This window comes from Sander vitreus, chromosome 24, assembly GCF_031162955.1.
Source record: "Sander vitreus isolate 19-12246 chromosome 24, sanVit1, whole genome shotgun sequence".
Classification (NCBI taxonomy): Eukaryota; Metazoa; Chordata; class Actinopteri; order Perciformes; family Percidae; genus Sander; species Sander vitreus.
Genome location: NC_135878.1, coordinates 8,701,066 through 8,714,834, shown reverse-complemented (window position 1 = coordinate 8,714,834; position 13,769 = coordinate 8,701,066). Strand labels below are relative to the sequence as shown.

The window sequence follows — 13,769 nt, the reverse complement described above, 5'->3', positions numbered from 1 at the left end:
AAAAATAGGGATCTGTGGACTGTAGCACATCTTTGCTGTTGTTTGAGCCCCATTAAGCATCCGGTATGAAATTAAAGAGTGTGAAGAACTTTTGAAAGGATTGACTTTTTATTTTATTTTCCTAAACTATCCAGAAGCTGAGTGGTCAGAATGCCTGACATCATGGTCAGTGATTCCAAACACAGCTTTGTCCACCAATAAGTGTTTTAAACTAAATAAACGTGCACTTAAAGATATTAAATGAATATCTTTAAAAGTAATGAACCAAACCTTATGAATGCTAACATTTTATCCCCCTACTTCTGTTTTATAGTTGTTTTGCGTACCCTGTGTTGTGTTTTCTTTAAGGAGATGTGTAAGACCACATGAATTTCCCAAGTTTGCTCTGACTTTTGACTCTGTTTTGCATACACTCCAGGCCAGTAGTTTCAGTTGAGATTGCAGAGACTTGGCCTGAGTCATGGAGCTGCAATTAGTGACTGTTCTGAAAAACGTTTTGGTGTGTTCAAGTGCTTGAGGGAAACTAACTTGAGTCCAGAGAGTCAGCTGCTGAACCGTTTTAATGGAGGAAATACTGTAATTTCATTATCCTTTTTTTACAACCTTCCTGTTTGCTTATTGTTTCCAGTGTGGGCTATTTTTAATATCTCACTTTCAAATATTGAATGTCAGAGCATGCAGACAAAGGTACTGCAGACAATGACCCTGATGAAGACAAGTTGAAACGCATTGGTCATTTTTAAATACCTTGCCATGTGAAATAAACACATTTTCGTTTTGCACAAAGCCTACAGAATGGCCTTGGATTGTTTTTGAAGGATATATGCATTTTTACATGTTTTGAATTGAGACCAGTTGCAATGAGCCCTTCACAGGATGGAATAAACTGAATGTTTCCATAAACGCACCAGCAAGGAAGAATTTCATAACATGCTGACATGAAGTGAAAGTAAACGGCTGCACAGGGCCAACCAGTAGGAGTCACTATTTATTTTTGAAATTGTTTTTCATTATGCACCAAATAACAGGCCAAGAAACATTGGATTTCAGTATGCTTTATTTTTCCTCCCAGTACATTTAGAGTTAACAGGAGTCCATGATGCGCCTGATGGAGCTGAACCTCGACATGTTGCTCATCGCCATCTCTCTGAGGTTCCTGTACTCTCCTGGCCTCAAGTACAGCATCTTGCCTCTGTAGTTGGGCTGTTCGAACATCAGCCAGTGGCCGTCCATCACGTTGCAGGACTGGCAGTCAGACATGTGGAAACGATCCATCATATTGTCACAGTCGTCCATCAGCTCGTGCATCTGGCCTCCAAAGTTCTCCTTTTCATAGATCCTCATTCTGAAGGGTCCCCTGTGCTGCAGATGAAGAAAAACCATGGAAATGACTGAGGACTTCTGAACCTAAAATAAACCCAACCTTTAGATCTACACATTAGTGGTTTTACACTTGTGTGATGAGACTGGTGTACGAAGAGGACGGCCGTGATTACCTTGGGATCTGGAGATTGATTTCATAATCTCCAAAAAACAACCCGTTGTGATAAGAAAACAACTATCATGATAACATGATACTTCTCTTGTGATCTTGAGAAAGGTTATTAAAACATTATTGCAACCACAGCCGTTTTGGGCCTCCATTCTGGTGATATTAAAAGCTTTTACAATATACATTTTGTAAAACCAGACCATGTTTAAAACATTAATGTTCCTATCTTATCTTTGAATCACAAAGTGGGTTTGCAAATACCATTTACAATATTGGCAACACATTCTGGGCAGAATCACAGTATCATTGGGATCTGAACAAACTGAGAAAATATTCTGCACTCAAGGTCCACTTACTTGCTTTTCCAGGAGCTTTTTGCCAAATATCTCAGCCTTGTAACCTGCACAGGAGTATCACGTAATCAAAGATTGGCACTGCTGATTACGTGATTACACCTGTGCAGGTTCCATTCGTTGAAGAAGGCTGTGAGATACGGTCGAAGGTTAGTAAGTGGACCTTGAGTTGAGAATATTTTATGATGTGTTGTCCTACAAGCCTTTTGCATTTGCTCAACTTACAAATTTGTTCTGAGGGCCAATAGAAAAGCTGCTTTTAATGTCGTTGGAGTCCAACATGGAGGAGGGTGTCCTTTCAGCTCAGTCATTTTACAGAACCTCTTTGGCAGATTATTTACTGCATGGTTTGCAAGGCTTTTTAGTTGCAACAATGTAAAGGAATCTCTCTTGTAATTTGTGGTGTGGCTGGGCTCTAATGCAGCTCAGCGTGACAAACCTACCATGGGGATCATGCGACTGGACCTGATGCAGTCACTCATACTCATTCCCATCAGGCGCTGGTTGTCTGGGTACTCGCCCCTCCTCACCAGCATCTGATGGCCCATGAAGTTGGGCTTCTCGTAGACCATGAAGAGGCCGCTCTCCACCCTGCAGGAGTTACACCTGCTCAGGTAGGAGGTGAGCTCGGGGCAGTCACTGCTGGTCTCATAGGAGCGACCCTGGAAGTTCCGGTCCTCATAGAATATGATCTGCAAAGAACGATGCGACTTGATTAGCAATTTGTCTGTACATTTTCATCAGAATGTTTTTTTTTTACTGTTATTGTGTCACAGATGTATCAAAAGTTCCACTTACCCTTCCCATGGCCATGATCTCTGTGAGCTAATTTCAGATGTACTGCTTCAACATCGACCCTTTTCCCTTTTTATACATCGCACAGCCGTAGTATTTCCACATGGCTTGTGCTGAAAGCTTTGACTCATCACTATATTGTGGCAGAGCACAGCACTATGGGGTGGCAGACTTCACTGTATGTTAGAATCTGCAATAGTTGTTGTGAATATTTGGTTTTATACGTGCTTCCAGAAACTTGAACTATGTAATTCACATCTCGTCTGTAGAAATCTATGTGGTGTGATTGAATATCAGATCTGAAGAAGAGTCCGAACTTTATGGTTACACTAAAGGCATTCCACAAATGCCACAAAACAAAGCTTTGGAAAAGTAAAAATGCTATTAATATAACATCATTTGAGGAACATTTTTGCTTCGGTCAGACAATGACCTGAATTGTCTCCCGAAACTATATTCAACCTACAATAATGCATGTGTGTTGTAAAAAAAATTAATGCAGGCCCACGTGCACCTCGTGATGAGTCATGATGTTTCACACAAAGCTGTACAAGGTGGTCTGCAGATGATAATCTATATAAAAGTGGTGCTGGGTTGGCATCAAAAACTAAGTGTCACCATGGCCAGGGTAATATTTAGCATATGTTTGTATCATGTTGGAACATCTGGTGCTGTAGAAGTAATAAATTGCTTAATAGTTTACATGTATGTACAGTCTGTGTATGGTCCAAACTGTTATGCAAGGTTATGCAATGACTAAGTTTCCTTCCTAAGATTATTTTCTATGAGGACAGGAACTTCCAGGGTCAGTCCTATGAGTGCAGCAGCGACTGCTCCGACATCCACATGCACCTGAAGCGCTGCAACTCCTGCAGGGTGGACAATGGGTGCTTCATGGTGTACGAACGCCCCAACTTCATGGGAAATCAGATCTTCTTGAAGAGAGGGGAGTACTCAGATATTCAGCGCATGGGGAGCATGATGGGCATGATGGGCATGGTGATGATGGACACCATCCGCTCCTGTCGCATGATCCCCATGGTAAGACATTTTGATGGTTGTGGTTTCCAACCACAGTCCAAAGACATGCATGTTAGGTAAACTTAGGTAAAACTAACCCTGCTTCCAGAACAGGCTCGTGAGCAAGAAAGGTAGTCTAACCGATGAACTGATATCATGTCTTGTCTTCCTCCAACAGCACAGGGGGCAGTTCAGGATGAAGATCTACGAAAGGGAGAACTACGGAGGCCAGATGCACGAGCTGATGGACGACTGCGAGTCTCTCCAGGATCGTTACTTAATGTCTGACTGCCAGTCCTGCAACGTGATGGACGGCCACTGGCTGATGTTCGAGCAGCCCAACTACAGAGGCCGGATGATGCTCGTGAGGCCAGGAGAGTACAGGAACCTCAGAGACTCGGGAGTGAGCAACATAATGAAAATCAGCTCAATCAGGCGCATCATGGATATGTGCTGATTGTCATTCACTTAAAGAAACCGTGGGTGATATTAAAATCTTATTTTGAAGTATTTCTCTGCTGTTTTGTACTTTTCTTTATATGGGGTAAGACTACATGCTTTGCAATGTAGCAGTGGTGCAAGGGGCACAATTTGTCCCCCTAGAGGTCAGAGGCAACATCGACATTTTGAATTCTAAATAAAGATTTTATCTTATGTGCCCTGGTATGCTAACCTGACTCCGCCAGATGGGTTTGCTCGGCATATCGGACGGTATTTTGTATATATTTCACCTTTGCCAAAACTAAAACTGAAATGTATACAATGCCATTTTTCTTTATGATTAATTGTAATTACATTTCGCATGGCATTGAGTAAATATTATAATATTAATAGTGGGCTTTTGTTTCAATTTCCAGTACTGATACATAATACCAGTGAAGATGGATAGCACTTACAGCAACTTCATGACAACAAAGTGATGAATTTTTTTGGAGTCTTGCCATACAAAGTCTATCCTGACGGTGGCGGTAAAGGAAATGTCATGTGGTTATTAAAGCTAGGGTAGGTAGTTTTCTGGGAAGGAAAACGCCAGAATTTGAAAATACAGCCCTACTCCTGCAGCTCTCCTCTCCCACCAGACGAGACTAGGCAGATGCACACGCTTACAGTAACCTGTACATTCATTTTAATCCTTCCAAATGTGATTGTGAATCCCAATGCTGTTATTTAGCAGCAATCTATTAGAATTACCATCCTGTTTTATTTGCAAACGTGTGTGCCTGTAAAGCCCTTTGAGATGACATACTGTGATTCAAGGCTAGCTAGCTACATAAACACTAACTTGAATTAGCTGCAGCCGTGAGCCTAGAAGGATAAACTATGAGCAACATTTTCTCTCTGTCTCTGAAACGCTTTGCGTAGGCAAAACTACTTTTTCTGCAAGATTTTCCACCATTGAGGCTTTCACCTTTCATCTTAAGGGACATGCAGGTGCATCTGCATTTGTCGAACAGCCAATAGGAACGCCCTCTCTCTGAAATGACCTATGTTTGGTCTCCTGTCACAGGCTAGATTTTCTAAAGACTGAAAACAGAGCCAAGAAGACATGCGTAAGTTTAGTTTTCTCTTAGTCCACTTGAATTACAATATGATTCAAGGTTCTTATAGAATCTTTGCCCAACGGCGCCAAAAGAAAACTGCCTACACCAGCTTCAAATTCGAAAGGTACTTTGGAATGTACTAGGTACATTTCATGGCAATCTGCATGTTATATTTTGAGATATCTGGTGTACAAAGCTGTCCTAAGGGGGGTGCTAGAGGGACACTAACGGAGTGTTCAAAATAGGAAGGTTTCATCCTCTGAGGAGCATGAATGTGTTCAGAAAATACTATAGTGATCTGCTAATTACATTTTGCACAAGTGGACATTTTGGCCTCATAGTGACACACAAGAAAGGATAAGCAGGACACAAATGATATTGGGATTCTTCTTTTGGGCAACAATGAAATGTTTTGCACACAGAGATTATGTCAATTTGGTGGTAATCACAGCATAATAGAACAAACATGTCTCCTAGTGAGGAACGCCGTTTACTTCTTGTGTTACTTTTACTTAACAACCATATAAATGTTTATTTGTAACATAATGAAACATGTTAAAGGTATGTAAATGATGACGTTACTGAATTGACTCAGGAATGTCAGTTAAACAGCAATGTCTATCATAATCAAAACGTTTGCTAACATAAGCCACCATTAGCTACTGGCTACACCAAACCAAGTAAGGCTGTAGCAGTATTACACTGTGCAATGGTGTGTTTCATTTCTCATGAAATCAAAATTTGTAAAAGGAGAATTGTGTTACGTCTGCTTTCAAAAGTTGCATATTTTAGCTTTAAATCAAAGCATTTAATTTAATCTTGCATCTGTCTGCATGTCTGTTGTATAATGTTATCTAAACATAAATGTGTCTAATAATGAAAATGCACAAGGAAACAAAAGTAATGCAATAACCAGAGTTTGCTTTGTCACTGTGAAATCTGCACCAATACGGTTTAATCTGTTCCAGCGTTGATGTATAATACAGTAGGGACTTCCATGCTGATGCGCTGACTCAGTTAGTTTGCACAATTGAGGGGCAGATTCTTTTGATGTCACATGACGCATAAAAGGCAGCGCGCCAGTGGGAAGAACAGAAATCAAATAGCGCGACCATGAGCGGAAAGGTAATGAAGGGTACAGATCACTGCACCAGTCTACTAACTGATGCAGATACTGCATCAAGCTCAATCATAGCTTTATACTGTATATGTCCCAAAATACTGTAGCACATAACTTATCAGTGTGATTTGTGTTAGTTTATGATAATCACACTTGAACCTTTAGCTCTGGAGGTTTTCCTAATGCATGATACAATCTGTGTGTTTTTTCTCTCTAGATCGTCTTCTTCGAGGGGAGAAACTTCCAGGGCCGCTCGTATGAATGCATCAGCGACTGCTCTGAAATCACCTCCCACCTGAGCCGATGCAGCTCCTGCAAGGTGGAGAGTGGGACGTTCATGGTCTACGACCAGCCCAACTACACGGGCCAGCAGTACCTCCTGACCAGGGGAGAGTACCCCGAGTATCAGAATACAATCGGCTTCAATGACTGCATTCAGTCCTGCCGCATCGTCCCTGTGGTAAATATGAGCACAATATTACTATGACATGGGCATGAAATATGTTTGGTTGCTGTCTTACGCAGAATCAGATGAGGATATTGGGATCAGTTTCTCTTCTGCACCTCTAGTGATATTTCCAGGATTGTTTGGGGGGGGGGGGGTGCCTTATACTAGGTTTTCTCTCAGCTTTTAAGTGTATTTCACAGTCTTGATATCTCCATTGTGCAAACTCCATCTGCTGATTAAGAAAATGGGATGTGGTTGTAAGCTCTGGGGGAAAAAAAAGTGGACATTGGTTGAGGTTTTTATGTGTCAAAGATCAACTTTCTTCTGCCTTGTAGCTAGTGGGCTAGCTAGCAATACCTTGTTTTGTTTTGTTAATGCTGCAGCCAATGCTGCATTTTTATTCATATATTTCTCAACAGGACGACTTTTAAGATGTTTAAATAGATATGTAGCTTCTCATTTGGCATGGCAAACAAGTTGATTGCTAAAAAGAGTTGGTTCCTATTTCCTAGCAGGATCTTGAGCTGTTTTTGGTACTTAACATCTAAGCAGCTAGGTGAAACTCTTAACAGCACCATACACCAGCACCAAACACCATGACTCATGCATATATTTCATTTGACATTTTGTACTTTAACAGCACAAGGGGCCCTTTAAGATGAGGATCTACGAGAGAGCGAACTTTGAGGGGCAGATGCATGAACTGACTGATGACTGCGACTCCATCCAGGATCACTATCACATATCTGACATGCAGTCCTGCAACGTGATGGAAGGCTACTGGTTGATGTTCGAGCAGCCAAACTACGAAGGCAAGATGTTTTATATGAAACCAGGAAAGTACAGGAACCTCAAAGAGATTAGCAGCGATGACACGAGGTTCAACTCAGTCAGACGCATCACTGAATCTTAACTGTCTAATCGCTTACATTTAGCTAATAGGTTTTGCAGATGCTTTTGTTTTATTAACATTAACAAGATGTCGAAGAGGGAGGCAAAAAAGAAGGAGCCTTGTTTTTATCCTGAAACTGTGATTTGTGCATTGTTTGCATGTAGTTCCAGTTGTACTGTGCAATCCAGCCACGATGAATTTACCTCTATAACTGTGTGATGCACACAATAAAATGATTTGCTGCATATTTTGTGTGAATTTTGTCCTGAACACAATTTTGATTAAGTGACTGTTTGGCCAGTATTTAGTTACATAAATAGATTAACATACAGTTCACGTCTGTATTAGAATCGACTAATATGAAATGCTAAAAAAAAGGTTATTTCCCAAAAATTTACTAAAACACAAATACAAGTGCAATGTGAATATATAACATCTCAAATATGAGTATACAGCACAGCAGCAGACTATATTTTGGTAACACTAAAATCCCTGCTTTATATTTTTTGTGGGTGTACGTATATGCAATCTATGTTAATTAATGATGCTATTGCGATGTGAAGTTATAGTCATACACTGTATAAATAGTGGACGTAACATCAGTGACATCACTCATTGGTTTGTAGACTGCTGTTTTGAAGCCTTGAGTTAATACATCAATGGATGTATATAAAAAAAAAAAAGTTCAACTTCCTCATATAAAATGACCCCGATGAGCAGTGCTGCTTCTGCACTATGAGACCTCAGTCGTCTGAGCCGGCTACTTCCGGTTTAGGGCTCCACTAACTTGAATGGATATTAAATGATTTAATTGTGCGTCTCTTTTAAACTTTCTAAATGTTATCAACTGAATGGATCAAATTCTGATTGTGAAATGAGTCATTTTGTGGGGTTGTGACGCTCGAAATAAATTGATCCACTGATTTGAAGATGTCTCTTTCTCCAAGTTTTTTGGGCCCCATTTCATGATGGACACAGTTATAATTCCCCTGTTTGGGCACTATGTCAAATAATGTTCAAAGTCCGGCACACTTCCTGGAGGCAAATTTGCGTTTCCCTGAATGGCGAAGGCATGTCCCGCCCTACTCTGCCTCTCATTAGTTTACCCTGGAATTCTATGTTTATGCCTAAACCTTACCAATCCAAGTATTAGCCAATCAGAGGGAGAGTAGAGCAGGTCATGCCTTCACCTTCCTAGGAAATGCAAATTTCCTTCCCGGGGGCCTACCCATGCTCTAGTTTGGCAATATGGCCGTCGCCATCTTGGTTTTTTAAAACCGGACATGACGATTTTTGATGAAAAGGTGAAGCTGGGGAGGATGACACTGCCAAGTCAGTGTTGTTTATGGTTGCAATGGCGATGCGCTAAGCTAAACGCTAAAGAGGGAAAGTTGCCGATTTCCAACTCTTCTGAACTGAGTCATCCAGTGGAGATTTACTGGCAGAAAAACACAGACAACGCTGTAGCCACGCCCCAAAGCGACCCCTGCTTCGTCAATTTTAAAATAAATGGGAGCATAATTTACAAAATGAACATCATGTTGTACTGAAGAATACGTGAACGTACTGAATGAGACCATAAACTCATGAAAATGTTTACTGAGGTAATAAATCAAGTGAGAAGTAGGGTCATTTTCCCATAGACTTCTATAGAAACAGACTTCTTTTTGCAACCATTGGAGTCGCCCCCTGCTGGACTTTTTTTTTTTATACACATTCTATGGTTATAGCGGATGACATTTGTGCAGGTCTACAAATACAGTAACTTGTAAAAAAAACTGTAAAATACTTAATTGACTTGGTCATATTTACATGCAGACAAAAAATGAGACTGTGGCTTTTGCCATGAGAAATAATAATATAAAATATAATGACCTTCTCATAACATCTCCCAGTGATTTGTCACACAGATTATGTCACAAATTCAGTTTGTCTGCCTTTATGTCTGAAACAAAAAAGGACATTAGGAAAGGCAAAAAGACTTAACAGGAGTGTTACAAATGACTCCTGGCACCTCCTCCTCATGCTGGTCATCAGCCTGGTCACACACTGCTGTGGGATGGCATCCCATTCTTCAACCAGCATTTGTCGCAAGTCAGCCAACGTGGTTGTGTTGGTCACTCTGACACGAACATCACGCCCAAGCTGATCCCACAAGTGTTCAATGGGGTTGAGGTCAGGACTGCTGGCAGGCCATTCCATCCTCTCCACTCCCACATTCTGGAGGTAGTCTCTGATAAACCCCGCCCTGTGGGGACGAGCGTTGTCATCTCGGAGGATAGACTTCGGTCCAAGACTGGAGATATGGGATTGCCACTGGTTGCAGAATCTCATCTCTAAATCAGGCACCTGATTGGCAGCACCTGAGGGTACCAGAAGCTCAAAACAAGTGTCAATAGCAACAGCAAAATAACCTGTTTGGCAATGGCAGAGAAGATTTGGCAAATGTTTCATGGGTGCAACCCACATACTCAGCGCTGCTGCTCATCCCACAAATACATGTTCCTTGGGGCACCATTTGAAAGAGAACTAAGCAGGCTTTCCAACAGTATAAGATTTATTGCCGAAAAGCATTGTTACCACAGAGAAATAATCTACCAAACACAAATTTCCTTACTTTTTGTGCTAAGTTTAAATGCTGCTGCTGAAAAGCAAGGCCGTGGTTGTGTTTACTTCACAAAATCACAGTTAAAATCACTCCAGCATTTACAAAGTTGAAATGGGCAGTATCACTACAGCCTCCATACAATGTACAGTACCAAATTAATCTGCATTAACAGGGATACACTGGATTTTACATGTATATTGTGTACTAATGTTAAAAGATAAATATACATGTAATGTAATGTAAAATGGAGATGGAAAAATAACTTTGTACAAACAAATATGTGCTTTCCCATGAGTTTCTTTTACTTCATAATTTCATAAAAAAAGGCCATTTCAATAAATATGTATGTTTGGAGATTTAGATTTGGTTCATTTGTAGATTTTATATCATCGACCATTCAAAGGGAAGCCTCTGCTCAAAACAGCTGATTTGCTCAGTTGACCACACAAAATATTGTTCTGTAAAGTGCTGACGAGCCTTTTCATTGTTCTGAATCACAATGACAAAGGTCATCCGTGGGTTATAAAGGCAGCAAGGCTGCTGAAAAAGGTTAGCCGACACAATGGGCAAGGTAAGGCTGCTTGTTTTTCTCTGTGCCTTCTGTGCTTCTTTATACCTGCACGGATTATTCAGCCCGAAAACGGTGAACTGGAAGCACTCTTTTCATGTGGTATAGTATACACACTTATTATTAACAATTTTTGAAAATCCCTCTATGGATCTTTCCAGATCATCTTCTACGAGGAGAGGAACTTCCAGGGCCGCTCCTATGAGTGCAGCAGTGAATGCAGCGACCTGCATTCCCACTTTAGCCGCTGCAACTCCATTAGAGTGGAGAGCGCTAACTGGATGGTCTATGAGAGACCCAACTACATGGGCTACCAGTACTTCCTGAGGAAGGGTGACTATTCAGACTACCAGCGCTGGATGGGATTCAATGACTGTGTGCGATCCTGCCGAATGATCCCTATGGTAGGCCTCAGTCGAGTGGTTTCAGTTTACAATAAGATTTCTTGTGATGAGCCTTTACTGATCTAGACGCTAATAAATCACCTTGTCTTTTCTGCAGCACAAAAGCTCTCACAAAATGATGATCTACGAGCGCCCAGAGTTCGGAGGCCAGATGAAGGAGTTGACCGACGACTGTCCCTCCCTGACCGAAAACTTCCACTTCAAAGACATCTCCTCCTGCAACGTGAAGGACGGTTCCTGGATCTTCTACGAGCATCCCAATTACAGAGGACGCCAGTTCCTGGTACGCCCCGGTGAATACAGGAGGTTTAATGAGTGGGGAAGCATGAGTTCTAGGGTGGGATCCATCAGACGCATCACTGTGTGAGAAGCTGATGTCCAGAAGTACTGTCAATAAATAAATCTATCCCATAACCACTATTCTGTCAACTGTTTTAGGTTTCTTTGGGCTCGTTGATTTGAGGGGTTCAGTGGATTGAAAAGTTTGCTTAGGTGGCAAATTAGGCCTCATTGCTGCACGTGTTTTGGAGTGGACAAAGCAGTATGCAAGGTTTCAGACCAATGGGGCAAAAGAAAATTTGCCAAGCCATACTACTATTTTGTGAGTGGATCAAATATTACAGGAAAGGGACAAGAACACAAGCTAAACAACAACAAATGTGTGATGAAAACATCTTCATGTCTTTTAGATACAGACACACACACACACACACACACACACACACACACACACACACACACACACACACACAGTTTAAGACCAGCATGTTTATTGAGAACAGAGAGTGGAAGAAGGTCCAAAAGACTTCTAGTTTAAGTCAGTGATCCGCCTGAGCGAGCCGATCTTTGGACTAGCGGCGCCCCAGTCGCTGTATCTGCGGTATTCGCCGGGTCTAAGGTAGTAGGGTCTTCCCCTGTAGTTGGGCTGGTCATACATGAGCCAGTGGCCGTCAATCACATTACACGAGTTAATGTCAGACATAGGCAGGCGGTCCTGGACGTTGGGGCAATCATCGCTCACCTCATGCATTTGGCCGCCCATGTCTGGACGCTCATACAATTTTATTTTGTAGGAACCTCGGTGCTGCAGGAAGAACATTTATGAGTCATACATGTGCTATCCAGTAGTACTTTTTGGTGATTGTGAACATAAAAAACAGTCCAGGGATAATTCTGTTAGTCTATTAAGTGTTAATCCACCACCTATCTAATCCTAGTTGCAGGTTAACACATAGTTAGACCAAGAATGGTTTGTAAAAGCAGTTTAAATCAGAAGTCCATCCTCAATTTAGAGTTTCTTTTAAGCTACATGAAGTTACCAGATATCCTTATGTGATAAATCTAAGCTATCCTCTAACACAACTCTGAAGGATGTTTTTGTATTAAGCAATATCTATCTAACATGAGTTGTTGAGGATTTATGTAGGCAAAGCCATTTTCACCTAAGGTTATTGTACTTATTGTATTTCCGATTTGAGGGACATGATTTTCACGAACTTCAATTTCTCTACGGACAAATTTTGTGTATGAATCTATTTCCTTTCCTTGTACGTTGTTTTTAGCATATTTTTCTCATGTTGGGCATTGACATACAAGCAGGATAAAGATCAAATAATAAGATTCTGTCTTATTGCTTCTGTTATACCCTTTGATTTGACTTTATTCAGTTTGAATGCAAGTATTATAGGTTTTCATTCCTTGACCTATTGCTTTTCGCACAACACAATAAATCAGTGTGCACACATGAATCAATAACTTCCTCCTAATTAATTGCCTTGATGCCTCTCCTATACCATGTTAGGCTTACCATGGGAATCATGCGACATGAGCGGATGCAGTCATTGATGCCAATCATGCGCTGGTTGTCAGAATACTCCCCTTTGCGGAGGAAGTACTGGTGGCCCAGGTATTGGGGTCTCTCATACACCATGAAGCAGCCGCTCTCCACCCGTACGGAGTTGCAGCGGTTGAAGTAGGGGTGCAGGTCAGCACAGTCGCTCATGCACTCATGGTGCCGACCCTGGAAATTTCTTTCCTCGTAGAATATGATCTGCAAACGTTTGTCAAAGTACTGCTTAACTATCAACTCCCACTGTTAAAAAACATCTAAAAAGGTTAACATGTTTTAATTCTGTATTTTCAGTAACAACACATAATAAGCTTACCTTTCCCATTGTTACATTAGTGGGGGCCAGACTGGCGCTCAATAGACGCTCTCCGTGCCGCTGTCCTTTTATATAAAGTAGTTGTGTGATGGCACAGCATAAAGTATTGTCATCCAAATAGGTTTTATAACACAAATCTGGTTACGTATAGCGACGCACCACAGTGTGATGATGAGTTATTGTTGTCCAGTTTTCACATGTTCATCAAAACACCACAGTGTGCTAAAGACCTGGGGGTCACCACTCACATTATCAGCAAAACAACAAGCATTATTTCTGTCCTTTTCATTCAAAAAGGTTCCTAAAGTTCTATGCCAGAGATGGGACAAGCCTTTTATCGGCCCCTAAGCACAACCGCCACCC

General features: G+C 41.3%; 4 protein-coding genes across 4 annotated transcripts; 2 read left to right on the top strand and 2 right to left on the bottom strand.

The window, feature by feature from the left end:
* Window positions 1-1,083: 1,083 nt before the first annotated feature.
* LOC144513060 (gamma-crystallin M3-like) lies at window positions 1,084-2,658 on the bottom strand. The gene is made up of 3 exons (XM_078244125.1): window positions 2,644-2,658; window positions 2,289-2,537; window positions 1,084-1,362 (listed from the first exon to the last, which is right to left on the bottom strand). The coding sequence occupies exons 1-3, from the start codon at window positions 2,656-2,658 to the stop codon at window positions 1,084-1,086; spliced, it is 543 nt and encodes a 180-aa protein (XP_078100251.1).
* A 635-nt stretch (window positions 2,659-3,293) lies between these two features.
* Window positions 3,294-7,682, top strand: LOC144513083 (uncharacterized). The gene is made up of 6 exons (XM_078244157.1): window positions 3,294-3,313; window positions 3,402-3,681; window positions 3,839-4,112; window positions 6,170-6,200; window positions 6,559-6,781; window positions 7,410-7,682. Exons 1-6 carry the CDS (start codon window positions 3,294-3,296, stop codon window positions 7,680-7,682), a joined length of 1,101 nt encoding a protein of 366 aa, XP_078100283.1.
* Window positions 7,683-10,831: 3,149 nt separating this feature from the next.
* On the top strand, window positions 10,832-11,608 carry LOC144513062 (gamma-crystallin S-1-like). Its single transcript, XM_078244126.1, has 3 exons — window positions 10,832-10,840; window positions 10,999-11,241; window positions 11,339-11,608. Exons 1-3 carry the CDS (start codon window positions 10,832-10,834, stop codon window positions 11,606-11,608), a joined length of 522 nt encoding a protein of 173 aa, XP_078100252.1.
* Window positions 11,609-12,049: 441 nt separating this feature from the next.
* LOC144513063 (gamma-crystallin M2-like) lies at window positions 12,050-13,430 on the bottom strand. The gene is made up of 3 exons (XM_078244127.1): window positions 13,407-13,430; window positions 13,049-13,291; window positions 12,050-12,325 (listed from the first exon to the last, which is right to left on the bottom strand). Exons 1-3 carry the CDS (start codon window positions 13,413-13,415, stop codon window positions 12,050-12,052), a joined length of 528 nt encoding a protein of 175 aa, XP_078100253.1. The 5' UTR covers window positions 13,416-13,430.
* Window positions 13,431-13,769: the final 339 nt, after the last annotated feature.